Source organism: Phasianus colchicus, chromosome 20 (genome assembly GCF_987193195.1).
Source record: "Phasianus colchicus chromosome 20, bPhaCol1.hap1.1, whole genome shotgun sequence".
NCBI lineage: Eukaryota > Metazoa > Chordata > Aves > Galliformes > Phasianidae > Phasianus > Phasianus colchicus.
In genome coordinates, this window is record NC_143455.1 from 10,826,103 (window position 1) to 10,853,987 (window position 27,885).

The window sequence follows — 27,885 nt, forward strand, 5'->3', positions numbered from 1 at the left end:
GGCTTAATTTCAAAAGCCTGGCTGGAGGTGTCAACTAATCACAGACTTCCTCCACTTAGCAGCTCAGGGTGCAGGTGATCATTAGTTTGGGTGCCTCTGCTGTTGCCCCGACCGAAACTGCTTGCCCCCACCCCTTGGTCCCCAGTGTCATCGCATGGCAAGGTGTTACCCAACACAGGGCTCAGGGCAGGATCCGTCCCGTTCCATGAAGCCGTGCTGCCCAGCCCACAGCTGTGTCCATAAAAAGGGGGAAGACTTTGTCCACCACCCCAGCTCCATTTGGTTGCAGAGATTTGGGGCGAATCACGGGGAGGTGACCACTCATTTGACAACACCAGAGAGACACCTGTGCTGCAGATCCCCAAATTTAAGCCTAGTTTTCATGCAAACACGGCACTACCCGGCCCTGACCCTCCCAGTCCCCAGGCTAATGGGATGGCCACACACACGTCCCCACAGGCACTACATGGCATGCTGCCGCCCACATGACACTTTTCCCACTCCATACCTGCAGAGGCTGCCAGCTGTGCCTAGGAACAAGGGACATGTCCAGCCTGCTGGAACAGAGGGACATGGGCAAGGCAGACCCTGCAGGACAGATCTCCAAGTGTTGGATGGATGCACCCAACTATGATCATTCTTGAGTCTGGGATGGCACAGCCAGCACCGGCATCATGGACAGCCTGGTGCCACCCTACAAGGTTATTTCTCAAGGCCACAACAGACCAGAAAGGACACAGCGTGTAGGACAGTTACTGCCTGGCACCCACCACCTTTGTCCCCAGCAGTATCCGGATGTGTCTGGCTGCACTGCTGTGTTTGCTGTGTCTCAATAACACAGAGATAAGCCAAAGCCTGACCAGAATCTCTGCTTTGACTCCATCTCTACTGTGGATGGAATCATGAGATGCTGCACAGGACTCTCACCAAAACCAGAAATAACTGCAACATGAAAATCTCAGTGCATGGACACCCCAAACTCTCCTGGAGCAGCCCACACATACAGCTATCAGTTGGACAAGGAGCTGCTTGCTGTTGTCTCCATACCTGGGATGGGCACCGATGGTTGGCCATGGATCGGTGCCACCCTCAGGTGCACACAGTGCCTGGTGCCATAGCCAGGTGCCACCCGGGCAGAGGGGAAGCAAGGGCATGCAAGGCCGTGATGTAATCTTGCCCCGGAGGCCGTCCCTGGAAGGGAGCGAGCTGCCCGGCTGGGGTGGAAAGCCAAGGCGCTGTGTCATTCCTTCAGGCTGGCAATTTGGGTAGGAGCCAAAGGGCTGCCCAGATCACACCAGGCTCTGAGAACATGTCCCAGTCTTGGCAGGTCTTGCATGCCAGTACCTTAATTCCATCTTTCGGCCACCGAGGGAAGGCAACAGTCAAGGTAACAGGGCAGGGAAGAGGGGCTGCTGTCAACCCCCTGCTCTGCCCGCTGACAGCTCTGGGAATGCAAGCAGCCAACAGCCTACAAGACTTGTCCATCTCAGCAAAACGGAGAACTGGGCTGAAGTGCTCCCAGCCCACCTTTCCATGGAGCAGCCCAGATTTTGGGGCAGGGACAGCCCACCGGAGCTGGCTGTGTTTAATGTGGGTGCTCAGATGCACTTTGCCAGCCATAGGGATAACTCACGCACGGGCTGGCAGCGATTTCATCAGCACAGCCAGACCCATACAACCAGTTAGCTTGGAAAAACAGGGACAATTCTAATGACAGCTTTGGAGCAGTGGTGCTCTGGGTCCCAGCGCTCTGCAGGAACATCTGGGAGAGCCTGCAGGAAGCTGTGGGGAAGCCTCGGCTGCAGGCCCAGCCCTGTGCAGAGTGAAGGAGACATCCCAGCTCCCATGTTTTGTAGCTTGTAGGAATACATGAACAACACAGAACTGCTAAATTTTGCAACTAGGGTTGCAAAGCTGCTCATTCTCCCCAGCCCCAGTTCTCTAGCTTTCCCCCTAGAGCTGTTGCAGGCAAATGCAAGTTGCTGTGCGCTAATCCCAGCCTCAGGAACTGGGAGCCACCCTGACCCAGGCAGCACTGTCGCTGGATTATACCTCTGGCTTCATCCAGAGCTGGCTGGGATCGGGGTCAGCTGCAGCTGCCATGCTCAAGCACTTGGCTGCGGGAAGGCCAAGTGGGGCAAAGCAAAAGAGGGAGGAGGCCCAGGAAAAGAAATAGGGCTCAGAATAGAAACCAGGTTAGGGCTACACTGTGGGTGGCGGGAGCAGGTATTGCTGGCTGCCATGCCAGCCTGGGGACCGCAACCTCCACACCAACCTCAACAGCGCAGCCAATACGATGCCATGGGAGCACGGCAATGCAGCAGGCTTGAATGGTCTGCACCCTTGGATTCTGAGAGCCTTCCAGCTGGAGGGCACAGGGGGAAAGGGGCTGCAGGAACCTATGTGCAAAAGGGATGAAGGCTCGGCCCTGAACCAAGCCCGAGTGCTGGGGCAGCTGGATGGTGGAAAGAGAGAATTGAATAGCAAGGAAAAAAATCATCAGATATTTTTTTCCTTTCTTCCTGAATGGGAGAAAGAACAATCAACAATGAGCCAAGCGACGCAGATAAGCCTGACCTCCCACAGTGTGGCGGCGGGGCGAGCGTCACTGCTGGCACTGCCCCGAAGCACTGCGGGCTCACACGGGGACGTCGGCACAGGGAGCCTGCGGGCAGCCAGTGCCACCCCACACACCACATCTGCCGGTAAGCACAGGAGCTGACCCACGGCCACAGCCCTGCTGGGCTGCAGCCAGCTGGAGCTGGGCACGGGTATGGCACGGAGCTGATAGGGGCTTTACCGATAAAGGCTGGAGGCAGTTCTGGGAACGGCTCCGCTGCCCGCCCCCAGCCCTATTCCTGAGCACGATATTGCCTTCCGGCACAGTGTAGGTGATGTCCTTGGGAAGCAGGGCGATTTGCTGGGAGGGCAGTGACTAAGGGGTGAGTTCTGTTGGAAAAAGGGGTGAAGCTGAACTTGTGGAGGTGATGGGAAGTTTCCAGTGAATACGTAAAACTCAGGCTGCTCAGGGAGCTGAGCCATGGACCACCCCAGGGAAGCCAAGTGCGTCACCGAGGATCTATCCATCAGCTTCAAATCATGAGAAAACTGCTTCCATAAAATCCAGAAGGATGAATGCTGCACATTATGCCAAACGCCATCCCCATCACCTCTGTTTCTCCCAGACACCAGACTGTCGTGCCCCCTCTTCATTCCGTGTTGCTCCATTCCCAGCAATTCAGGGGAAGGACAGCGTTAAAACGGTGCTTTCATTCAGCCCTCAGATCCAGGACCCACTCACTCCCCAGCAGCCCGAAGCCTCCCTGGAGGCACCCACAGCACCCACGTCACACACGGGTGAAACCAGTCCGTGCTGGGGACACATCCCCAGTCATGGCACTGGTCCTGGCCAGGACAAGGCAGACTGAGCCCATCGTGCTCCTGCCCAGGGAGCCAAGTGAAGCCGTGGGCTGGGTGAGTAATGCCCTGGGCTGGCTGCCTCGAATACTTGGGGCTGATCTATTGCCTGCATGCCAGGAGGCGATGACCGCTGGCCAAGGTGTGGATGCCTTCCTGGAGCTGTGAGCGGGGCTCAGGGCCACATCCCAGCATTGTGCTCACGCTTCTGCGCCATCACTCATCCCCTTGCTCAAAGCAGAGCCTCCAGCCCCCAGCCAGGACCCTGCTGTCCCCCACATCTGCTACTCCCAGGAGTGGCTCTTGGGAACACCACACCACACCTCCCACCAAAGCCACTCTTTGGTCATCCCACACATCCCTTTGGGATGGCTCTGAGCCCCAGGGGCTGCTCAGCCCTCGCAGGCTCTGCCCCAGAGCAGGAGCAGAGCTGTGGTCACACACACGCTGGCACTGCTGCCGGTATCCTGCCTACACTGTAACCTCTTACATCAGAAGGCACCTGGCCAGCTCCTGCCTCCTGCCTGTGGCAGCACCACAGCAGCTCCCAGGGCCCAGCACTCACAGTCCCACACCCTAAGGATCCCTAAATGCACCTCCATGGGGTGCGCATGGGACACCCAATCCCCACTGGGTCAGGAGAAAGGTGCCTTCCCTCTCAGGGCACACACAAACCAGCAGCCATCCCTGGTGTCTTCTGAAAGCACAAAAGAAAAACAAGGATGTCTTAATTCAGTATTTAATTTCTTTTCTATTTTTAATTTAAGAAACTTTGGTATGGGGATACTGAGCTGGCATCTTCCTCAAGCATGGAAACCCTGGGACCCTGCATGTTTTTCAGACCCACACATGGGTTACGGGGTGCTGGGGCAGCAGTGCAAAGGCATTCTGCACTGGGTGGGACACAGTGCCAAGAACAGCACACATCCTCTCGCTTCCCCTTCCCAGCCATGAACTATATGGAAAACTGCCGTTGAGATCTTTGCCTGGAGGTGCAGTGGGCAATCAGTTCACAGCTTGCTAAGGGGCTGTGCGGGATGCATGGAGCACACGCTCAGGATCCATGCATGTGTTAGCATGAGTGGCTGAGCTCAGGGCATTGCTGCTGGGCATCTGCTGTTGTCCCCTGGGCCTTTTGATGGTCTCTCATGGGATGCAAAGCACTGCATGGTTTGCACCCGACTGCCTTATGTAAGAGTGGTGGGGACCAGCCCTGGTTTGTAGGTCAGAAAATGGAGGTGCAGGGCAGGTAAGGGATTGGGCTGGGTCAGCCGGTGAGTCAGTGCCAAAGGAGGGACCGGTGCGGCGGAGGCTTTATTAGCAGCTGAGGGGTGGAGCGAGGCTCCCAGGCAGGCGAAGGCACAGCCGAGGCGCAGCATCGGCCCATCAGGGTCTCGCCCTCTCGCCTCGTGGCCCCACGTCCTCAAATCCCCGACCGCCGGCCATGCAGCCCCGCTGCCCCCAGTGCCACCCCTAAGGGCATCGGAGCTGCCCGCGCCTGCAGCCCCGCACCTCGACACGGCCGCAGCAGTGCCAGGACGCCAGGGATGGAGCAAGGTCAGTGAAACAGGTTTCTCCTCCTCCGTCCCTCGAGCACGGTGCTTTCATTCGCCCTTCCCTGCGCAGGTTGGGAGCTATGGGCTTGTTGACAGCGGCTCTCGTTAGCTCTGTTATTGAGCTGGGATGGGGCTGGACGTAGCGGCTCAGACAGTGAGCGGCCGCCTCGTGCGTGTCCCCACCTGGGTGTCTTTGCTGCGGCTCTTTGTCCAGAATTGTAAAGATTCTTTGTGCTTGGAGACCCCCGCTGTGGGGAGGTGGGTTCTGGAGGACCAACCTCCATGCCATGGAGCTGGGCTGCAACAAGGCCGTGGGGCTGCCTGAGCACTTGGTGCCAGTGCTGGGGACTGGGAGTGGGGCAAAGACTGGGGTCGTCTGGGAAAGGCTGAACACAGTGCCTAGGATAGAAGCCAGGATCCTTCCTCTGCCCCATTCAGGATTTTTGCCCCACTCTCCTCTGCATTTCTCTCCTGCGCCTGCCACCCGTGTGCACCGGGATGGGGACACACAGAGGCAGCATTCCCAAAATACAGCCTGAGCTGGCTGGGGCAGCACCCACAAACACACTGGGTTTGGCTGCAATGCGGCCGGACCAGGCAAGCTCCAGTGAGACAATGGGATGGAAGCAAAGGGGTGTTGAACCCAGCCTGACCCATCCTTGCACCTCCTCCAGGGCGCGGGTCCCTGAGCAGGGCAGGGGTCCCAGGGACTGCAATGGGGGACAGGGAGAGCTGGGAGGTGATCTTCCCGCTGGCACCAGGCAATGCAATGCAAGTTGGAGCTTGGTGTGCTGCACTGGGGAAAATTGTTTCTACTTGCTGCTGAAGTACATCTTAAAATGTTAAAGAATTCCCTGCAACCCCCCACCAGCCTCGTATGCTTCTGCAGAAACAGCTGTGTACCACCACCATGGGGACTGAGAAAAGCAATCACAACCACAACTCCACAGCCGCAGAGCAAACACGTGCTGCCATTGCCACAGCAAAGCTGAAAATCTCAGATCAGGCACGTGCTTACAGCTGGGTTCCCATGCTCTCCTCTGCAAGGCAGCAAGTTCAGGCTGCACCCACCTACAACCAGTGCTGTCAGCCCTGCTCTGGCCATGAGGAGAGGTGCTGGGATCGCACACTGCTCTACCCAGTGCTGTGCCCCGCTTCCCCAGGATGCTCCGTGCCGTTCCTCAGGGCTCCTCCAGAGCAATCTGGGAACAGCACTACTGGGGAGCTCACTCAGAGGGAGAACCCATGTTAGCATTTACGAATTGTGTGAAGCAGACCTAGAAAATAGTTTACTGTGTTTATGCTCACAGGTGAACCCCCAGCACCTGCAGGGCCAAACCCAGCTCCAGCAAGAGGGTGGCATTTGGGGCCACATCCAGGCCTGTGCTTTGATGGGAGCAAAGCTGAGTGCAGAAGGTGTTCTGTGTTGACCCCCCTCAGTGCTGCCTCCATCCTGGCCGTCCCCTCCTGTCTGCACACCATGTTACTCAGCTGCCCAGCCAGGAAGTAAATTCCCAGCAGGATGGGCAGGAAATTGTTAAGCAAATGGTGTGCAATGGTGCACGCTGGCCTGGCAGGTCACTGACCCCAGTGCCACCCTCTGCCTGGCACTGCTGTCGGTCACTGGCTCCCAGTGTGGAGCATAACACAGGGCTGTGGGCTGAGTGCTGCTGCTGCCTGGCCTCCAGGGGTCACCTCCAGCCGTGGGCCTCTCCTGGCTTCCATTGTGGTACCTGGGAATCAGGGATGCTGCATCTTCTGCACCATCGGGGTAAGGAAACACAGGGCCCAAACACAGGGACTTGTTTTTGCTGATTTAGCATGGAGAGCAGCACAAGGAGGGCTGGCGTTTAGGACTTAGGGCATAAAGGTTCCCAGCTGGGTCTGGTCACCCCAGCTGCAGTGGCTGGTGTTTGCTTGCAGGCAGCATGGGGCCAGGACAACCCACCTGCTGCCTGGGTTTCTGTTTGGGAGGGTATGGACGGGTGTTCTCCAGGGTGTGCCAGCCTTGGCCTCCACCCTGCTTTCACAAGAACCACTCCAAAAGGAGCTTGTTGATCTTGGTCACAGAGGAGATGCAATTCATAGCGGTGAGATTTACCTGCCAGGGCCTGGCTGTGCCAGGGGATGGGGGACAGCCACATCCCCGCATCCCAGGGATGAGCAAAGCTCAGCTCCATCCCCAGCCTTGCGGGATGCAGCAATCCAGGGCGAGCTGCCTGCTGCAGGATCGCGGGACATGGAGCATCCTGCCCTGCAGGGCTGTGGGGAATGGCATGGTGGGAAATCGAGAAGCCATGGCCAAACACCACAGAGCAGAGCTCAGAGAGCATCCGTGTCAGCGCTCGGGTTTGGTCTGTCTCTGCAGCTGTAGAGGTGACCGCGTTGGTCTCTGAGCACGGCAAACCTGGGGGCTTCCTGGGACCTGTCTGTCCCGCGGCTCTCGGCGGCACATCGCTCTTCGGCTCAGCCTTCCCAGCAGCTCTCTGGAGGAGAGCCAGGTCGGGAGAGCGGATCTTTGTGTTCCTACAGCCTGACAGCAGCCACTCCGTGCCTCCGCGGCGCGGCCCATCGCGCTTCCCGGGCCGGACCCAGCAGAGGGAGCTGTGACACTGGGAGCCGTGACGCCGGGAGCTGGGCAGCCGTGCATTGGGATGCTCGGACCGGGCCCCGCTGCACCCAGCTGTGATGCCCACAGGTGCTGCCCCCAGGCCTGGGAAGTTCTGGGTGAAATTCCAGGCTCAGTTCCTGTCCTGCAAGGACAGGACAGACACATTGCCCATGTTGCAACAGGCAACAACCCAACAAAACAGCATCTTCATTTCAGATCATCACAGACCACAGCACAGGTCAGTCTCATGGACACGCTGAGCTCCACTGGCAGAAAGCAGGGCTGGCAAGTCTCAAGCTGAACAGCCCCAAACCAGGGTAACCAAAACTCCCTTCCAAACCACAGCATCAAACAATGGACCGAAGCAATGGAGGACCAGGAGACAGCTCCACAGCTCCCCACTCCTCTACCCAGTGCCCCAAATCAACCACTTGCTCAAGAAAGAACAGATGTGATTGTTTATTTTGGGTCCCTTGGAAAATACCATCACACTGCTCCTTCCTTTCATGGCTTCGTGTGCTCTCAAGCCCCCACGCATTCCTCTGGTGAGCGGAGGGGGTGGCAGCTGCCTGGTCCCATCCCAGCAGCCATCCTCCATCGGGTACCGCTGGGAGCATCTCGCGGATGGAGCAGAATGGGGGAACAGGAGGGCAGGGCACAGGGGTGGACGGGGACGGCTGCAGCTTTCAGCTGCCCCAGGAAGAGAGTCTCTGGCTTGTGATTTCTGGCAACTTAGAACTGGGTTTGTTTCATTTAAAAAATAAAAAATAAAAAAATAAAAAAAACCAAAACAGTAAAATGCTGCTGCTGCTATCTGCAAAAGGAAAGAGAAAAGCCTGTCAGCACCCTGGAGGTCCAAGACTGAGCTGTGCTGGAAGCCAGAAAAACGAGGAAGAAACACACAGATCCATGAAGGATGGGAAGCAAAAGGAGCACAGTGGTTGGGGTGTCAGCAGATGTGACAGCGGGGACACCATGCTAATAACTTCAGTTCACCTCAATGGCAAGCATGCAGGCCTTCAGACCAAGCCAAACAAACTCTGGAAAGGCCATAAAGTAACAGCTCCAACCCAGATAATGCAATCTCCAAGATCTCTGAAGATCTGAAGCTCTTGGGGAAGGACTGCGAGTGGCACTGGGCGCTGCGCTCAGCCGGCTCCCACCGGGAACCACCATTACTTCTTTCAAAAGGTGAAGAGTCAAGGCAAGCGTGTGGCTGGAAATCCTAGCTAGGGGACTCAGAAGCATCAGACCACAGAGCAGTCTGCATTCATAAAGGTTATGAAACAAAGCAAGGACTTCACATCCTGCCCAGCCACAAGGGCTGTTGAGTAATGAACTAATGCTATTGCCACCTCTCTGAACTCTCATCATTTCCACACAAGCAGGAATTTGCTCACACACAGAAGCACTGAGGTTACCTGGACTCCTGCTTTTCCAAGTGAGTTGAAAAGCAGACCTTACATTATCCAAATCTCCACCCGCTGAAAGGTTCAATCGCTCGGTGGCCCCATCTCCTACTTACAGTTCAGTGTCTACAATAACGTCTGGCCTCTCCAGAGTCTGCCGTCTCCTCTGGATGGCATCCACAATCTTTTTCCTGGGGCCCAATGGGATGTTGATACTCTTCAGGTCATTGTCTGAACATAGCATGAGGGCCTCCAAGTCGATCTTTTCCTTCTTCAAGATAGAGATGAACTCAAACATGTGCAGGGAGGCCAGGAAGGTCTCCAGGGGGCTGGTGTCTGGTTCGTCATCGTCATCGAGGCCCAGCTCCAGCTCGTCCCAGGGCAGCTCCTCCGCGTTCCTCTCCTGCAGGCTGTTGGCACTGCCAATGCTGTCGTTGAGACTTGGCGAGCGCTGCAGGCGGCTGCGCAGTTTGACACCCAGCCCATCCGCGCCGCCTTCCCCCGGCACGCCGGCGTCCTCGCGGCCGATGCCGAAGAGCCCGCCGCTGACGTAGTTGCGCCGGAACACCATGGTGCCCAAGCCGGGGCGGTTGAACAGGGACTCGTGGCCGGAGTCGGTGCTGACTTCTGAGTGGGCCAAGTCCATGTGCAGCCCCGGGTCGCTTATGGCACGGGAGACGGTGTCCTCGTCGGTGAGGAACATGTCCCGGATATTCCGCCGAGTCCACTCCTTGGGGCTGGCGTATGTGCCCTGCTTCACAAACATGACGTCGTTCCCCAGCTGCAGGCCGGACAGGGACCGCACGCTTTTCCTCCCGTCCTCGTAGATTTTGAACGTCCCGTCCACCTGCTTCTTCTTCTCCAGCTTCTTCTGTATTTTCGTCTTTCCCTTGGCTGTGCCGTGGATGGTGGCTTGTGAGTATGGCAGAGAGGTCACCATGGACATGTGTTGGAACTTCTTGCTTAAGGTGCTACTGGCATAGCTGGAGAAGCTCATGGTGTCTGAGTTATCCAACATTTCCTTTCTGTACCTTTTCTCCATCCTTTCGTGGTGCTTCTTCTGCAGCTTCACGCAGTCCTTGATCCTCCGCTCGGCGTCCCGGAACGCCTTGTCCTTCAGCTTGCTCACCAGCTTGGGGTTGAGGCTGCTCTGCTTCGCAGCGATGGAGTCCAGGTAGCGCACGCACTCCATGTGCCCCTTCATGGCTGCCATGTCCAGCGGGGTGTGGTAGTCGTTGTCCAGGCACCAGATGTTGGCCCCAAAAGAGATGAGGAAGGAAAGGCAGTTCAGGTGGCCGTTGGCTGCCGCCAGGTGAAGAGGCGTGTTCCCCCAGATGTCGCATTTGTCTGGATCCCCCCTAGACAGCAAGGAAAAGAAGTGGTTAGCATGCTGCCTCGATGGACAGACTGCTGAGAGATGTCCTAAAGAATGAGATATTGAAGGCATGCAGGGCGAAGCACTACCTGCACAAGAATCTTTTTCTCATTTCCCACAGCCTGGTTTTAAGTCTTTTGATGGGGTATGCAACGCCGTGGAATCATGTGCCTGACAGACAGACCCACAGTAATTCCCATGACTTGAATTTAGCTCTCAGGAGGTTCGTGTTCCTGCATCAAACCAGCTTTTGGAGCAAGACAGGCCAGGTTCTGATTAGCCCAGAACTGAGATGAAAGGCTGATTCCAGCTCAGGCCTCAGAGTTTCCAACCTCAAACATACCACTAGGCATTATTCAGCTGCCATCTTCAAATCTTCATTCAGATTGCACAGAGAGACATCCCAAAATGCCCCTCCATACACCACAACTTAAATGGGACTCCACGTCATCCCACCACAATAGGAACACCACCACAAAAGGGTCACCCCATCCTCAGCACTGGCTCTGAGCACTGCGCTGCACCTTTGCACCTCTTTGCTATCTGTGCCAGGGGAACCCAGAGCAGCAGAGGGCACGACTTCAGGAGGGGACGAGGGCAAGGCTGTGGCACTGCCTCGAGGTTGGGTTCTGGGGGGGTTGCCATACCACGCATGGTTTCGATTGCGCGTTGGTACAAGCGCATCCTAAGAATCCAGTTTCAGAGAAAGTGCAGATAAGGTTTCTGCACTCCTCAAGAGTTGGACACGTGATTAATGCCATGAACGTCTCTTCCCACATTGTGCCCCATCCCAGCTGCGCTGCTGGGGCACAACTTGCCCACACCTCCTGCCTCCCTTGATGGGACAAACACAAATAGGATTTGGGAGACTTTCATCCTTCTGCCATTCCCCTGTATCTATGATCAGCTGAAATGAGAGATGGCTCATACCACTGCTGGCACCAGCTTTCACTCGAGCGTGTGTGCTAATGATATGCAGCCAGCAGTATCTGTCAACAGAGCACTCTCCTTCACGAGCATGGATAAGGCAAAGCTTTCTGTGAGGGCTGCATGGCTCCATGCAGCTCCTGCCCCACTCCCCTCCGCCCTTCCCCACGGGCTCCATAGGAACCCAGCACTGTCCCTTCAGCACGAGGTCCCCATTAAGCAGCAGCTGGTCAAAAGGCTCAGAACTGTGTAAGGGAACTGACCGCCACAAACCCTACAGGATTTATGTATTCAGAGCTTTTGACATCTCTCATAGAAGCAGAAAAAGGCTGCAAAGATGAGGGGGCTGAGAGGAGGAGGATGGGGAGGCTGCGGGGCTGGGGGAGCCATCAAGGCACCAGGAGAGGTCCTGCAGCAACACCGAGCTCCCAGGAGCAGTAACACCCCAGCCCTCCCTCCCACCCCTGTAGTGACATGTCCAGGCTGGGAAATTCATGGGCAGGATAAATATTTGATGATTTGCAAGAGAGGAGTAAATTATTGATGCAGCTGGATTAAAGAGCCAGCGAAACTGGAACTGCTGGGGCTGGTGGTGGGGTCCAAGGGCACGAGAGGGGCCGGACACGTATGGGGATCTGTGATTCGGATGGGCACTCGGCAGTGGGCTCAGATGGATCAGCTTTGATGCCCAAGGCAAGCTGCATGGATGCTTCACCATAATGTACCTCTCACGTCCACTTGGTGGCAAAGAGCAAAGCCAGAAAGCTCCTGGGCGATTCAGTCCGAAGGTTTACTTTGCTCATCGTTTCATTGCCTCTGAGAATAAATGAGGGGAAAGAGCACCAAACCCAGCTTTTTCAGGACACTTCCCCTGGCTAGAAGCAAAACTTATAGTGCAGAATTATATCCCTAGGTCACTTTGTCCCATACATGTCTGCCAGAGGCACTAAAAACAAGGAAGGAGCAATGCTGACGCGCAAAGTAGACGTGTTTGATCTGGATAATAACGAGCCCTCCCCCCGGTGGGTGCCCGTCTGCCCAAAACTTCCCCTCCAGGGCACCGCGCATCTGCAGATGCTGACTGCAGGGTCCACTAAGTGGGAACACATTTTAATAACAGGTGTGAAGCACAGTGCTTCTCAGCTTCAAAGTGTTTTTGAGTGCTGAGTCAACTCCCATAATCATCACTATTAAAAATGCTGTTAATTGAGCTCCTTGGGTGGATGTGTGCATCTCCTGAGTCACCGCGTTCTCCCCATGACACGCACGCTCACTCCCTTCCTGCCGGTTTTCCCCTTCCACTTCTCCCCTGGGACCCCAATTAGCCCGGGATCCGGCACTTACACACGTCCTCCCCTGGCCACATGCGCAGAGTTCCTCCATAGCAAGGGGCTGGCTCACGGCTCACTCAGGTGTGGGAAGGAGTGGGGCCTCTGGCTGGGATGCAGAGCAACCCTGGGTTCTGCAAAGCACGTGACGGTATTTTGTAGTGAGGGCAGAAAATCATCCATGGCTTGAGGAAAAACCAAGTAGCTTCAGGGCAGTGATGTAAGTAAAGCTTAGAAACGAGCAGAAAAATGAGCTTGGGACCCAGCACAGAGCCCGAGGTGCTGCACTGTAAGCTTTGCTGAGTCAGGGATTCAGCTTTTGTCCAACGAGTTCAGGTTCCACACAGCCCAGCACCAGATGCTCCAGGTGAGGTTCAGCTCAGGGCTGTCTGCGGCGCTGATCGCGCCCCATCCCACTCCTGTGCTCCCCCCCAGGCTGCAGCCCTGAGCCCCCCACTGCCACAACGCACAGCACTGCCTGTGGATCTGCACAGCAGAAAGATGTACCCACAGCTCTGTGGGCTCCCCCAAGCCAAGGAGGTGCTCCTGGCAGAGCCCCTCAGCTCCTGGAGATCTGGAGCTGGACTGATGCCCATCACTGCCACAGCAGTGCCTAACAGACCGTGCTGAAGAATGACCTCCTCTGAAAATCTGCAGCACTAAATGCCAGCCAGCCTCTTTTCCCATCCATTGTGTTAATTGAGGTTTTTTTCCTTTGCCGGAGCCCAGCCAGGAAGAACAAAAAGGCTTTTTGTGTCGCTAACAAGAAGGATGAGCACTGCTGTCCCCATCCCCTCCAGCAGTGGCACTGAGGCAACGGTCCACTGCAGCATCTCTCCACTGCCCAACACTGGTTTGGGGCACTGGGCACTCTCAGGTGCCCCCAGGATCCCAAATCTCCCCTTGCTCTTTCCCCCCCCCCCAGCACTCCTAGCTGGAAGTTTGTCTGTTCCTCAGCACAGGATGGAGGGGTGAGGAGGTTTTGCTGCTCTGTGTGTGGTGCTGGGCATGCAGAGAAGGATGCCTGTTTTGCCCTGCCATCCATCACCTAAAGGGCACCATCTCTCTGCCGTGCTATTTTCCCTGTCAGCAGCAAATGTATATTAGACCATTAATTAAACAGCAGCTGAGCTGCACTCAGACACATCCAGCAGGATTTAATTTAATGTGAATCTATAAAAGAGGCTCCCGTGCAGAAGTGTAACCCTTGAGCTTGGTGGAGGGCACAGATATGTGGGTCAGCACCAGGCAGGCTTTGGACCCATCCTCCAGCAAGGCTCCTGACTGTCAGAGCCTTCGGAATCCTTTCCAGCAGCAGTATGTGCCCAGCCTAGTGGCAGCCCAGGGCATCCCCTCCTGGGTTCTGTTCTCAGAGCACAGCACTGCCCTCTCCCCAGTGGACATTCCATCCTGAGCTTTCCTCTGTTGTGCCGGGCACCAAAGGGCTTCTCAAAATGGATGTACACAGCCCTTCTGGCTCTGAATTTGAAGAGAAAATGCTTTATAATGGAAGGGCTGTAGAGTGTGATAGAGCTCTGCCTGTGAACGCAGCCCTTGGGCTGAAGTGGACCAAAGCATCCGGAGACGTTGAGCCCAAAACAGGAACAGCAGAGATGTGGCTGATCACATGCAAGAGAGCAAACACAGCCCAGGGTGGGTGCAAGCAGGGAAGTGCCATCCTGGGAGCTGACAGGTGCCTTCAGATGAGATGTTCAGCAAAGCTATGCAGAATGAATACTGACATGTGCTCCTGGAGGAGGTGAGGGAGGAGAAGTGAGGGAGAACAGGGGAAAACAGGAAGAAATCTATCTATTCTATGAATCAGGTGCAGCACACCTTGCTCTAGCACAGACCTTGCACAGCTTCACCCCTACAACAAGGCACAAAGGTACCTCTGGTACCTTCTGGTACCAAGTCCCTCCTCTGTGCATCTACACCAGCAACCCTCAGACTTGGCAGCCCCAGCAAACCTGCTTGGGTGGACTTAAATCTGCCCCTGGGTCATCTGCTCCTCGGTTTCCTGAGTTCCAGGTGCAAAGCAGGCTGCTGGTGGGGCACGTCCCGACCCCGCTTTGGGTAGGACAGGCAAGCATCACCCGCTGCCAGCTGGCACAGCACACATCCCTCCTCCATCTGAGTTGAGCATTTTGTGGGACAGAAGGAGTACTCGTTGCCTCTGTCCCCTCATTCAGAAGGGCTGGCTTTGCGGCAGTGACCCAATGTTTTGGCTCTGCCTGTCCTTATAGGACCTGACTCAGGGCTCCCACAGGGGGACACAGTCCTACCTGGGAGCTACAGAGCAAAGGGTTGGTTATAGGGCCAGAGAAGCTGGGAAAATCCAGAGCGGGCAGAGAAAAACAACAAGGAGAGAAAAACGACAAGGAGGGGACAGGAGTGAAAGTGATATGGACAGCAACCACCACTTTGTAGGACAGCTGCACAGGGAGGGGGGAAAGCCGTGGTTCGCACCACTGTGCCGCAGGGAACCGCGCACCCTCCAGCACTCACCCTCTGCTGACAATGAGGCGCAGGGCGTCCAGGTTGCCATGGTAGGCGGCCCACAGGGTGGGGGTCATGCCATCCTCGTCCGGCGAGTTCAGGTCCTTCTTGGTGGCTTCCTTCAGCAGGTCCAGGTAGCCATCCCGGGCCGCTCGGTGGTACTGGTCATTCATGGTGCGCAGCGACTCCCGGGCGAGCACATGGGTGCACAGGGGGCTCAGGGAGCGGGCATGGGGAAGGGGAGCTGCCAGAAGGGCCCCGTCACCTCGTGCAGCTCTGCCCTTAGCAGGACACCTGAGAAGCGCAGGCAGGGAGGCAGGGACTCCGGGACTCCTTCCAACCCAGCCACGCTCTCTAGGGCTTCCCCTGGGTCCTAAACACCCCCCAGCACCTCCGCCGGCTCCGCAGCACAGCGGAAGCTTCAATTAAGCAGCATTGCTGCACCAGGCTCAGCCAAGTGCTGTGGATGTGGGGTCATCCTGAGACAGGAGACATTCAGACCTGGCAAGGAGACATTCAGAACAGAGCAGGCAGAAGGTGTCACGGGCTGAACCCTGCCTGACGCCCCATGCACCTGACCTCAACACTGTCAGCAGGAGCTGATGAAGCAGCAGTGAGGGCTCAGCCCCATCACAGCAGGGACACAGGGACCCCACAACCATCCCTGCTTGTGTCTGTGTACCTCTGCCACGACATGTTGGAGAGGCAACATGAGTCCTCCAACACCTTTCATGCTGACACCAAATTTCTGCGGGGAGCTGCTCAGTGCCAGGGAATCTGCTCTCACAGGATTCCCAGGCCCGGGGCACCCTCTGCTGTTAGGAGGTGCCAAGATGAGCCCGGATGTTGCCCAAGGCACGTGGCTGTGGCAGTGCATTGTATCACCCAGTGAATCCTAACCCCTGGGCCACACCATCAGGGAGGAGGAATTTCCTGCTCCTCTCCATGCTGAGCCTCAGCAGTGCCCTATGGCAGCAGGGTTCTCTGCCGGCCTCGTGCCCGGCTCCAGGGGTGGCAGGGGATGGGCTGGGAGCAGGGAGAGGAAGGGAGGGCAGCCCAGAGCAGCGCCAGGTGCAGTGATTGAGCCTGGGGTGACGGCGCTGAGTCCCACCCGCAGGTCCTCTACTGCTCAGCCATCCGTCATGGATGCACCGCACACAGAGCTATTCGCTGCCGGGATCCTTCAGGTGAAAAGCAGCCTAGTAATGCCTGCAATTCATTACTGAGGTCATTTAATGATTCCTGCACTATTACTCGCTACGCTTGTTATTACCATGCTCTGTGGTGGCTCCCACAGGAGACCAAGAGTGTTGCCCAAGGCAGGAAACGCTCCTTCCTCTGTTTCCGCTGTCAGTGCAGCTCCTTGCATGCTGCACTGTCCCTGCAGGCATTCAAGGCTAGGATGGATGTGGCTCTGGGCAGCCTGATCTGGTGGTTGGTCACCCTGCCCGTGGCAGAGGGGTTGGAACGAGATGATCACTGTGGTCCTTTTCCACCATTCTCTGATTCTGTGATTTGTCTGCAGTGCCCACATGCTGTGCGGAGGCTCTGGACAAGGTGAGCACAGTGTATATGGAGAACTGTGAGAGCCCTTCTTGCTCCCTGCCCTCTTCTGGGCAGCCCAGCTGCAAATGCTCCAGTGGTCCCCCCTGCTAACTGCCAGCCAGGGGTTTTCTTGCCATGAGGCAGTGCATCTCATAAGCAGCCGCTTAGTATTGAGTCCCCAAATAAAACCAGGAGGGATCAGTAGAAAGCAGCTGAAAAGTCATCTGGACCAGTGGGTCCACATCCACGGACCGATTTTTAGGCGGTCCTACATGGAGCCAGGAGTTGGACCTCACCGTCCCAGCGGGGGGCAGCCCACGGCGCGGCGACAAAGCGGTGCCTTCAGCTCCGACCCCTCCGCGCTCTCTGAAGGCAGAACGCACCACGCGCAGCTCCCGCTCGCCGTGCCGGTCCGGGCCGCCCCGGGGGGCTGCGGGCTGCGAACGGCCCCGCTCGGCACGGCCGCGGGGTGCGGTGGCAGCCGGTGGGTGGCAGCAGGGGAGCGGCAGCGCCGTGTGCGCTGCGGCAGGAAAGGAAATCTGCCGGGGAGGTTTTCTTCTCGAGGAACGAAAGTCGCTCTGCGCTGCGTCTCCTCGTCTCCGTGCTGAAATGTAACAGTAAAGTCACACGGAGCCCCACTGAAGGCTCCTGCCCGCCCCAGCCTGCTCCCATCCCAGCTGCTCGTTTCTCCTTGAAATGGGAGAGGAAAAGCTCCCAGCGGGCAGCGAAACGCGATCCCAGCCTGAAAGGCAGCGGGTCGCCAGAGGGGAGCAGAGATTCCCGTCCCCAAATGCTGCTCCGCTTTGGTGCTAAACCTTCCTCCTCATGGGCGTCGTGGGGCGATACTGAGCTGCCCTTGGCAACGAAAAGATACAAACACAAATTTCTTCTTTTTCCTTAAAAACATTCCTGTGCGGGGCAGGCTGGGAGCACGCTGACAGGAATGGCACAGGGTGAGGCACAGTGTTTGCTGTGCTTAGTTAACCAGAACACCAAGCCCAACGCCGTCGGCAAAAAGTTCATCACCTAAAGTGTCTTCTCTCGAGGGATGAGAGATGCTGCCGTGAAATTCGCTCGGTTTGGTGGCTTTGCTCTGCCTATGGCAGCTGTGACCCTGCGGCCGAGCGGTCATGCCATGCTCAGCAGTGCTCTCACCTCATGCCCTCCTCGGGTAAATAACTCTTATCTCCTCATCTCTCATACTTCCCCAAAACCAGCAATTGCCCAAAATGGATCATGTGAGTTTTCCTGAGAAGTCCATGAAACACTGCTGTCAGCTCCAGACATGGTATAAATCACGGAGACATCCCAGCGGGTATAAATTCTTTGACTGATCAAGCTGCAGCAACAGGGAAACCTCTCCAGCAGCCCAGCGAGAGCAGGGATTGGATTCCAGGCAGGAAAGCAGGTCGGTGCAATGCTCAGTTTGAGCAGCCACTTCGCTTTGTTTCAGGCTTTTCGCAGGGAATTGCGGTGCTGAGCCTGGCACGAAGGGCCGGCAGAGATGGCTCACGTCACTCTTGCGGGAACTGCTGCAAACCACAGCGTGACGTTCTGAAGGCTCCCGGGGTTTTCTCACCTTTCCTTGGCCTTCTCCTCAGCCAGCATGACATTTTTTCTCAGAACGTTTAGTGGTTGGCATGTAGAAGTCAAACCACATTGGACGTTTGCCCCAGGATATTTGATCTTGGGAGTGCTCTTCTGGTGTCTTTCCAGTATCTTACATCAACAAACATCAGTATATACGTTGCATGGCAAATTAGGCATTGCTTTGTTAAACAGACCTGTTATCTGCCCATGCAAAAGCATCTTAAGCAAGGGGAACCGGGAAGAAACAGTTTGAATATAAGCTCATTCCTCTTCTTGCTCCTCCTGTCTCAGACTTTCGTGTTCCTCTGACACGTTCTCTCCTCCTCATACCATGTCTCATGTTGGTCCAGCCCTGGGCTGTTCAAAATGAAGTGACCTCGTGCTCATGCTCTCTCCTCCCAGCAGCATTCCCCCTCAGCTGAACCATGACTGAAGAGCCCGTGCGGAGGGACAGTGAGCTCAGACGGTCCAACTCCAGCATGGGCTGCGGATCCAAGGACAACAAAGCCAGCCTGGCTTCCAACCCGACGATGTCCCTCAGCCCACAGCCCCACCAGCCCTCCGCTCCAGGCTCCAAGGAGGTGTGGAAAAAGGGTGGCCGCATGTTCTCCATCCTGCTGGCCGTGCACTTAGCCCTGCTGGCTTGCACGCTGGTGAGCAGTGGGGCTTTTGAGAGAATTGCCGTGCATGATTACGATGTCTTTTTCCTGCTGACTGTCATGATGCTGATAGTCATCATATGGATTATCTTCTACCTCGTCAGCACCTCCCGGTGCCCAGATGCCATCCTCTGCAAAGACTCCCACGCTGGACCCATCTGGCTGAGAGGTAGGACCTTGGGGGTGAGGGCTAGAGGCGAGACCACAAGATGTCAGAGATGACCTAATGCTCATTGAAACCTTTTGAAATGTTTTGAACGCATTCCCTAGCAGGGGAATTCCAGTTTAGCACAGCACTGAGTTAATTTCACAGTTTACATAATTTCGTCAGGCCCAAGAATCACGTCTTCTCCATAAAACTTCCTTGAGTACAGCTATTATAGTTCATCTCCAAGCAGTGTGTACTTACAAAATGCATCCTTCTCCTCCTTAATCCATGCAGGAGGCATTGAGAAGATGGCACATCTAGGCTGTAGCATGTCAAGAACCGTGGTGATGTGGCACTGAGGGACATGGTTAACAGGCATGGTGGGGATGGGTCAGTGGTTGGACTTGATGATCTTAGAGGTCAATTCCAACCTTAATGATTCTATGGTTCTACAAGCAGTTCACGTGAGCTTTAAATACTACATGAAGGAACAACCAGCAGGGACACAACCTTCCCCTGTGCTGGGCAGTAGCATTATCTGCTCCGAGACCCTCAGCTGCCAAGTCTCACTTTATCCACAACGGCCCTTGGTACTTTATAATACCAGGTTCCTCCCTGGACTTGCAAGTCCTGTTAGCTCCAGTCAGAGCAGAGAGATGACTTGGATGACTTTCCAAAATCCCTTGCAGCCAGAAATACTTCACGTGATTCCAGTGGTGCTAAGATGCCCTGGGTGGTGGGAAAGGAAAACTGAGGTCGAAATAAAACCTCTCCATGTCAATGGTTCATCCTCTTCCTTTCATCCAACTGCATTAGCCTCTGCATGCAAACATCTTCTGTTTGGTTCTGGTTCTTCAACAGGAGGCCTGATCCTATTTGCCATTTTCAGCCTCGTCATGGACGTGTTCAAAATAGGATATTACTCCAGCTTCTACAGCTGCCTGTCTGCAATCAAAATAATGTACCCCATTGTGCAAGCAATATTCGTGGTTGTACAGGTGAGATGGCTGATCTGCCCCAGGGAAGAAGCTCCAACCCCAACGGAAGAGTTCAACAACTGAGGTGGGAATAGGGTTTGGGCATGGGCAGAGCAGAGGCAGTGGCAATGGGCAGGAGGAGCAAGGAAAGAACAGCCAGCATACGAAATGGCCAGGGCTATGGGCTAACAGCCACAAAGTGAAAGAGATTCCTGCTTCAGAATGATGATTTTCTTGCAACTAAGCTTTCTTGTTTCTCCTCTTGTCCTTGCCAGACGTACTTCCTGTGGATCTCTGCCAAAGACTGCGTCCATGTGCACCTGAACGTTACCAGGTGAGCACTGCTGCTCTTTGATGCAGAGGAAGGAGGTCTCTGCAAACCTCCTGCGCTCATACAGCTGAGAGGGAACAAGGGGTTAATCCCATCTGCCCTAATGCTAGCCCAAATTCCACCTGCTGAGCTCCCAGCTGGCCCCAAGTCCCAGCTCAAGCAGTTGAGGCTCATGATTGATGGATTGAGCAGAGCTGGGTTCCAGTTCAAGGCTGTGAGCGTTTCTCAAACAGATTGGTATGAAATAAACAATTAACACCAAGTAAAATCCTTCATAGCTGACTACTTCTTTCCTGGGAAAGACGAAGATGCAGTAGGTAAGCCTCGGGTTGAACAAGAAATAAGATCTTGTCCACTTTTGCAACACCAGAGACCAACTCAAACCTCTTCATCCATTCTGTTGTTCAAAAGCAATAAGAGGATTTGGGCTTTGCTAATTCTCATGAAGATGGACACAAGGTAGGAAGAGAGTGAGAGCTGCATAAGAAAAGTTTGGACTTTACAGCCCTGTCCACAAACCTCCTCTGGCAGTTCCTGCAGCCCCTCTGACTGTGTGCACATCTACTGCGTGGATGGGAGAGATGTGGCATAGAGCCATGGCCTTGATCTCATCGTCCTGTTCTTTCTGCAGGTGTGGCTTGATGCTAACTCTGACCACAAACTTAGCGGTGTGGATGTCAGCGGTGACAGACGAATCTGTTCACAAAGCTCATTCAAAGCTGAAGAAAAATACAACGGAGGAGCTGTTCAGGTGGCTCCTGAAAGGTAATTCCCTCATTTGTGAAGCCAGCTGGTCCAGGGATTGATCTGAAAATCAGGTTTTACCCATTTTCAGAAGGCCCATCTAGAGCTGCTATGTTAGCAGCCAGGTGATGACATTCATTTCCTAGCAAATAGATGGAAGAGTCAGGAAGGTGGAAGGGTTTGGACAAGTGGAATGGGAATGAAGAAGGGAGGGAAAGAAAGATATAGCCTGCTGCCTGTCTGGCTTCTTTGGAAAAACACGAACACCAGAAAGCTGAAGTAGATGTGTCCTCATTTCCAAAGCAGTCACATTCTTTTGTTGGCTTTGTTTTCTCTGACCCAAAGTATTCGGTTTTCTGGGGCTGCCAACAAGTGCTGGCTCCCCGCCGTAACACCGCTGTGCCTGTGCTTTCATCTTCTTTCAGTGGGAATGAGAAGTGGCTCAACAGAAGCGTGCAACTGCAACAGCCAAATCTGCCAGATCTTCAAGAACGGCTACTTCTGGCTGTACCCCTTCAACATCGAGTACAGCCTGTTCGCCTCCGCCATGGTTTACGTCATGTGGAAGAACGTGGGGCGCTTTATAGACCACCACTCCCACCACGTCCAGCGCCTGAAGTTCAAGCTCTTCCGAAGAACCTTCTTTGTGGGCATTGTGCTGGGGCTCATCGTTCTGGTGGGCGGCTTGGGAGTCCTTATCGTTTATGAGGTGCAGGTAAACTCCAGCACCGAGCCCAGCAAGAAGAGCCAAGCACTCACCATGTACTACATCTTCAACATTGTTTGCCTGGGCCTGATGTCCCTTGTCTGCATTGGAGGCTCTGTCATCTACCGCTTTGACAAGAGAGACATGGACCGGCACAAGAACCCAACGCGGACGCTGGACGTGGCGCTGCTGATGGGGGCTGCCCTGGGGCAGTACGCTATTTCTTACTACTCCATCGTAGCCATCGTGGCCAGCACGCCAAGGGACGCCATCAGCGCGCTCAACCTCACTTACGCCCTCCTCATGATCGCCCAGCACACTTTCCAGAACATCTTCATCATTGAAGGCCTTCATCGGCAGCCCCCCAAGGAGGACCACAAGCACAGCTCTCCCCGAAAGGAGCTCTACGGCCTCACCTTTGTCAACGTCAGCGCAGTGTCCCTGCGGGTGCCCGACAGTGGCAGCGCGTCGGCACCAAGCGCTGCCCCCAGCACTGAGGGCACCCATCCTTCCGACCTCGTGCGCTCCCTCATGGCCCCCAAGAAGATAAACTGGCGGAGGAAGTTCTTAAGGGAGATCTCCATGTTCCTCCTGCTGTGCAACATCATAGTGAGTAGATGCAGAGAGAAGAGCTGCTGGGGTGGGGGAGGAGGGAAGCGAGCACAAAGGAGAAGCATCTATGTGCCCATACAAAAACTGTCCTTTCTGCACTTCCACTACACAAGCAGCAGATTTATTTGTACCTGTGTGAGCAGGCAGCTGTAATTCCCTCATCACTTAAAATAGCAGCTGCCCTGGAGTTTAGGTATTTTAGGCTGTGCTGGCAGAGGCCGCCCCTTATCAACAAGAATATAAGATGTTGGGTGGATGCAAAGAAAGCATCTAGTTTGGGGGCTGAAACTAAACAGCCATCAAGGTCCCTTCCAACCCAAGCCGTTCTATGTTTCTATGTAGAATGACCTGAGGTAAGCGTGGGTTTTCTGGAGAAAAGGCAGCACAACTTTTCTCACTACCCACAGCCTGGAAGCCCAAGCCTGGCCACCTTCAGAGGCGCCGAGCTGCACTCTGCATCTTTGCAGAGCCTCCGAGTGCCCAGCTGGTCACACACTGTGTCCTCAAACCAACTCTACGTATCAGCAGACGCAGAGCAGAGCGATGACTCCCACACAACCAGATACGCACACGGCTGAGCCGGCTCAGTTTGCGCACACAGAGCTGCTGCCAGCTCACCCCACTCACGCCTGCTCCACCCAGGGAGCCGCTGCCGCGAGCACAGCGTGCCCAACCGCATCCCACAGCGAGGGCTTTGGCACTCGTCCGGGGCACAGATTGCAGTTCTTCCTTGGGCACAGCAGACCATACCTGGTCTTGATGCCAACCCGCGCTCCTGGCCCACGCGCAGGAGGTTCTCCTCACCTCTCAGTAGCCGTCAGTGCAGTTCGTGCTGTGCTATACATCTTTCTCACTGCAGTGTCTTCTCCCATTTCTCAAACAGCTCTGGATCATGCCAGCATTTGGTGCCCGGCCCCACTTTGACAATGACACAGAACTGAACTTCTATGGTGATTCCATGTGGCCGGCCATCGTGGACATTTGCCTGCCCTTCGGGATCTTCTACCGAATGCACGCAGTGGCCAGTTTGCTGGAGGTCTGCATCATGTCCTGATGAACTCTCTCGCAAGGAAGATGAGAACCTCCTCAACCCACCCACCTTTGTCCCCCACGTCCGAGGGCTCCTCACCACTGCCTGAATCGCATCCTCCTGCAGTGTCGGGGCATTTCTGAACTGTCAGTGAAGATCATCCCAATATAGCTCCAGATTTTATTTTTGCTACGTGTGTGTGGATGCGCATGTGAGTGTGTTTGAAGTTCTTAGACCTTAAAGAAAAAAAAGAAAAAAAAGAAAGGAACCAGAGTAAGATGATGGTAATTACCCTCAGTTCATGCAGAGACTCACCTTCCTCCCTCGAGCCCATTCACCCCGCGCCACTGCTTTACGCTCCCAGGAGTGCTTGGCCCCACGGGCAGTCAGTGCCTGTGCAGAGGGGTCAGCTCAGGAATGAATGGCAAAGGAAGGGAAACCACTGCACTCCTGGTACGGCCAGTCAAAAACCACCCACTGCCCTGCAGATGTGAAAAACCACCACTGCCAGCAAAGGCTCTGGGAATGCTTTGTCTGCCCTCTGCCTCGCCTGTCCCTGCTGCCCCTGCTGAGCCCCCAGCACAGCCCTTCCCCTGCAGAGCAGGGTGGGGTGCTGACGGCTGCACCGCTATGGGAGGGCTGAGCACGGGGCTGTCCTGGCACTTTTCCCCCCTCATTTTCCTGAATCAGTGCTCAAGAGCCATGAAGATCATAGGGGCGAGGAAGCACAATGAAGAGGTTTGTTTTTCTTTTCTTCTTTTTTAATAGATGATTTTTTTTTTTTAAATAGCAGAACCTTTTTGTACACAAAATTATTTATTGATGTTCACTGTAATGCTCAACTCCTGGAGGGTCCCTCCATGCCCTACAGTGCAGAAATCATCCCACCACTACCACTTCCCCTCCACCTCCCGTGCCCGCAAGGTAGGACTGCAATGCACCGCCAGCCCTGGAGGATTCGGGGCCCTTGCACACAGCCCCAGCACGCACCTCTGGGCACCTGCAGCTCTCTGTGGACCGTGGCATCACAGAATGTGTTGGGAAGGACCTCAGAGATGACCCCGTTCCACAGCTCCTGGTCCGTGAGCCGGGGCTGCAGGTGGTAGGAATGGGCTCACTGCACCGCGCAGAGCCCAGGCAGAGCCGGGCTGCCCACACTGCCTGGGGAGGCGAGTGCCCAAAGGGCACAGCTGTGCTTTGCCTGCACCCCAACACACCCATGGGCATTGTTCAAATAAAGAGTGCTCCAGAGATGGCAGAGATTGAGCCTTTTCTTACAGGTGTGTGTGTGTGCATCTGTCAAAGAAAATAAAAAATAAAAGCAGATTGGGATACCTGGCATTGAGCGGAGTGGTTTTCCCAACTTCCCTGCCCAGGGACTGCCTGGATGCAGCTCCTCAGCTGGGTCCTCCCCTCCATGGGCCTGGGAGCTGCCCCACTGCCCCTCCCGGCCCCACGGACTGGCTCTTGTTTCAGCATTGACCCGGTAAGGATAAAATCTCTGCCCAGAAACATTACCTTTCCTAAAACAAAAGCTCTCTCGATTTTGGCTGCAGGAGCCACAGGTTATGGCAGGAATGAGAGACACGTGGTGCACAGACGTCACCCTTACGTCCACCCTTACGCTGCTTTACCCCACACCGCTCAGGGGAAATACCACCTACAGGCACAGCTCTGCTCCTTGGGGGCACAACGGGTTTCCTCCACCACACCCAGGTTCCTCAGCCTGGGCACAGACCGGTAACTGCTGGGGCTGAATGGGTGCAGGGGGGAGATCCACTGCAGCCCCCAGTCACAGAGCCACAGAACAGCTTGTGTTAGAAGGGACCTCAAAAGACCAACCCAATAGGTGCAAGGTGACAGGGCAGCAGGAGCCACAGCACCCAACCACAGGACATCCCACTGGGATAAATAAAACCCTGAGAGTGCTGCAAACTGTTCCATCCCACACTGCAGCTCCTGGGCACAGCAGTGTCTGTCTCTGGAAGGCAGCCCAATGCAGTACCTGGAAACGCAGGGATGCCATCAGGGGAGAGCTGCTCTGTCCTTTGTTCGTGTGTCCCTGCGACAGATGCCTGCAGGAAGCACTGCTGTAGGCTCCTTCTTCCACTCCTGGAGGTGGGGACACTGAGGACCTGAATGGGGAGAAGGACATTCCTCTGGGCAGCTGCTTAAGTGGCAAAAAAATGAAGAGCTGCAGGAAAGCAAAGGGCTTCAAAGGCTGAACCCACCAACACAAATCCAGCAGCCCGGGGTCAGTGTGGGCCTGTGTGGAGACAGGCAGCAAAGAGCAGGAAATCAGAAAGCGCTGCTCCAAAAAGAGCAGGGAAGGGCACAGGAAAGGTCACGGGCAACGACCTGAGTCATCATCCCAGTGCTGCCACAGCTTTCCATCCCCTCCTCTGCTTCTTAATCATCTGTTATTTGAGGGCGAGTTTTGTTTTATTAGGGGAAAAAGAAGTCTTTTATCGGGGTGATTTGCTCTGAGGCGTGTCAGAGACAGGGGAGGAATCCAAGTTAATCATTGCTGTCTGTGTTGAGCTGGAGGTGGATGCGGGCAGAAGTCCCAGGGGAGGGGGTGAGGATGGGGCTGCAGTACACAGTGGGGCTCAGCCCTGCAGCAGGAGCACAGCAGGGCCAGGGCTGGGCTAGGACAGCACTCTGCAGGGGTGCTGCCGTGCTGAATCTCCCACCAGGAGCACCCGAATTCCAGGGGAAGATCCACACGACCAGTGAGGAAAATGCAGTGCTGAGCATCACCAGCACAGAGCCTCATGGGCTCAACCTGCCCAGCCCTGATGGTGACCCCAATGGGTGCTCACCCACCAGCCCTGCAGGAGACGTCACTGTCACAGTTATCAGTAGAGGGAAAGGAGGAAGGGTGTGTGCTGGCCCGGGAGCCGCAAGGCACGCAGCATTCCTCAGAAAGCCTTTGGACAAACACAGCCACTGGGCACCAACCTCCTGGCTCCTGTTTACAGATCCGCTTGGCCCAGCCTGGATGCTGTTAGTGCTAAGCGCACAGATAACGCCAATAATAAGCACCTTGTTGATAGCAGAGGGGCAAACATCACTGATAGCATTCAGCTGCTTGCCCTCAGCTTCCCAGTAAAGGCAGCTGCTCCCACACAGTGATTGGAACTGCCTGGGACTGACCCAGTCAGCTCAACTCATCCTTTCCCATTCAGCCCCGCTCCTGCTTACTTAACGATTGCATCTCTTGGTTAAACTTGGCTCAATACATCTAATTTAAACACCTGCCATTCTGAGAATCACAGAATCATTCGGGTTGGAAGAGCCCTCCAAGGCCACCCACCCCACCACCCCACCCCACATCCCTCACTGCCACATCCCGCAGGCTCAGCACCCCAGGGCCCTCCCCCCCCCCGTGCCACCGCATCGCCACGCTTTCCAAGAAACATTTCCTAACACCTGAGCTGAACCTCCCCTGGCACAACTTGAGCTGCTGCCTCTCGCTCTGTCCCTGTGACGGCTCAGCATGGAGCTCTGATCGGCCCACAGGGACCTGCAGCTCCGAGTCTAACCTGAGCTCCAAAGCCAGAAGACACGCCAGGCTTTGAAGTACACCTCCTCTCTGTAGCCCTGATGCACAGCACCGTTGGAGAAAACCACAGGGACACACCCAGCCCTGGTGTTTTCCTTCAGGCCCTTCTTTCATGGAAGAACCTCTCATTTCACCCCAGGATACAGACTCCTGGCTTCCATTTCCCAGCTCAATTCAATTTAGGCTGACGAGTACTGAAAAACAGCCAGACTTGCTAATGCCTCACATGCAAGTCATCGGCTTTGCTCAACAGAGAGCCCAGCAAATAGCTCTTGGGAGATCCCTGTTTGCTACAGAGCCCCCAGGTGGGGTCACAAAAGCAGCCAGCAGCCCAGGACGGTGCTCAGGGAGCAGCGCTTCCTTGCTCCTCCCAGCAGGATGGAGCTGCCGACGCTGGGGCATCTCCCCGTGGGGAGTCCCAAAATCCCACATCAGATGACAGCGTCCCGGCTCTGCCCGCGAGCCGAGGGTTGGGTTGGACGTTAAACACCACCGCTTTACCGGCACGGCGGAGCCGCTGCGCTGCTCCAGCACATGCTGGGCGTTCTCACCTAGAAGAACTGGGCCCCTTTTGCTCTTGTTTTCCATCCCTTTCGTCACATCCCGACGCACGATAACCCGTGCTCCCCCACCCACTCCACCCGCTGTTGGGCTCTTGGAAGCTTTTCCCAGCTCTCACCTCCCAGCCCACGTGTTTGGCAGCTGCAGGAAGCAAGGTGCTGCTGGGGGCTCATCCCGGGACACAGACATCAGGCCAGGCTCAGTCAGAAATGCCAAACCCCTGTTTTGAGCCACACAACCAGAGCAATCAGCTCACCACAAATCCCAACCAGAAATCAATGCGACACGAGAGGGA

At 55.5% G+C, this 27,885-nt stretch overlaps 2 protein-coding genes and 1 long non-coding RNA gene across 4 annotated transcripts; 1 reads left to right on the top strand and 2 right to left on the bottom strand.

The window, feature by feature from the left end:
• Positions 1 to 7,657: 7,657 nt before the first annotated feature.
• On the bottom strand, positions 7,658 to 15,607 carry USH1G (USH1 protein network component sans). The gene is made up of 2 exons (XM_031598595.2): positions 15,132 to 15,607; positions 7,658 to 10,351 (listed from the first exon to the last, which is right to left on the bottom strand). Exons 1-2 carry the CDS (start codon positions 15,293 to 15,295, stop codon positions 9,106 to 9,108), a joined length of 1,410 nt encoding a protein of 469 aa, XP_031454455.2. The 5' UTR covers positions 15,296 to 15,607; the 3' UTR covers positions 7,658 to 9,105.
• Positions 15,608 to 17,844: 2,237 nt separating this feature from the next.
• OTOP2 (otopetrin 2) lies at positions 17,845 to 24,158 on the top strand. 2 transcript variants are annotated; one of them, XM_031598594.2, is made up of 7 exons: positions 17,845 to 18,075; positions 18,660 to 19,085; positions 19,926 to 20,062; positions 20,317 to 20,375; positions 21,004 to 21,137; positions 21,542 to 22,431; positions 23,318 to 24,158. In XM_031598594.2, the coding sequence occupies exons 2-7, from the start codon at positions 18,683 to 18,685 to the stop codon at positions 23,486 to 23,488; spliced, it is 1,794 nt and encodes a 597-aa protein (XP_031454454.1). In that variant the 5' UTR covers positions 17,845 to 18,075; positions 18,660 to 18,682; the 3' UTR covers positions 23,489 to 24,158. The 2 variants fall into 2 exon arrangements, with proteins under 2 accessions (XP_031454454.1, XP_089978162.1); XM_090122036.1 differs by having other exon boundaries at positions 18,663 to 19,085.
• Positions 23,652 to 25,564, bottom strand: LOC149915386 (uncharacterized). Its single transcript, XR_016459107.1, has 3 exons — positions 25,470 to 25,564; positions 24,455 to 24,760; positions 23,652 to 23,700 (listed from the first exon to the last, which is right to left on the bottom strand). It is a non-coding gene; the product is annotated as an uncharacterized LOC149915386 (long non-coding RNA).
• Between the last annotated feature and the right edge of the window lie 2,321 nt (positions 25,565 to 27,885).

Coding starts and splice junctions, on each gene's coding strand:
- USH1G (XM_031598595.2), bottom strand. CDS start 15,295: ATGAATGACCAGTACCACCGAGCGGCCCGGGATGGCTACCTGGACCTG. Junction 10,352..15,131: donor CGCCTCATTGTCAGCAGAGG/GTGAGTGCTGGA, acceptor CTTGCTGTCTAG/GGGGGATCCAGACAAATGCG.
- OTOP2 (XM_031598594.2), top strand. CDS start 18,683: ATGACTGAAGAGCCCGTGCGGAGGGACAGTGAGCTCAGACGGTCCAAC. Junction 21,138..21,541: donor GTTCAGGTGGCTCCTGAAAG/GTAATTCCCTCA, acceptor ATCTTCTTTCAG/TGGGAATGAGAAGTGGCTCA. Junction 22,432..23,317: donor TCCTGCTGTGCAACATCATA/GTGAGTAGATGC, acceptor TTTCTCAAACAG/CTCTGGATCATGCCAGCATT.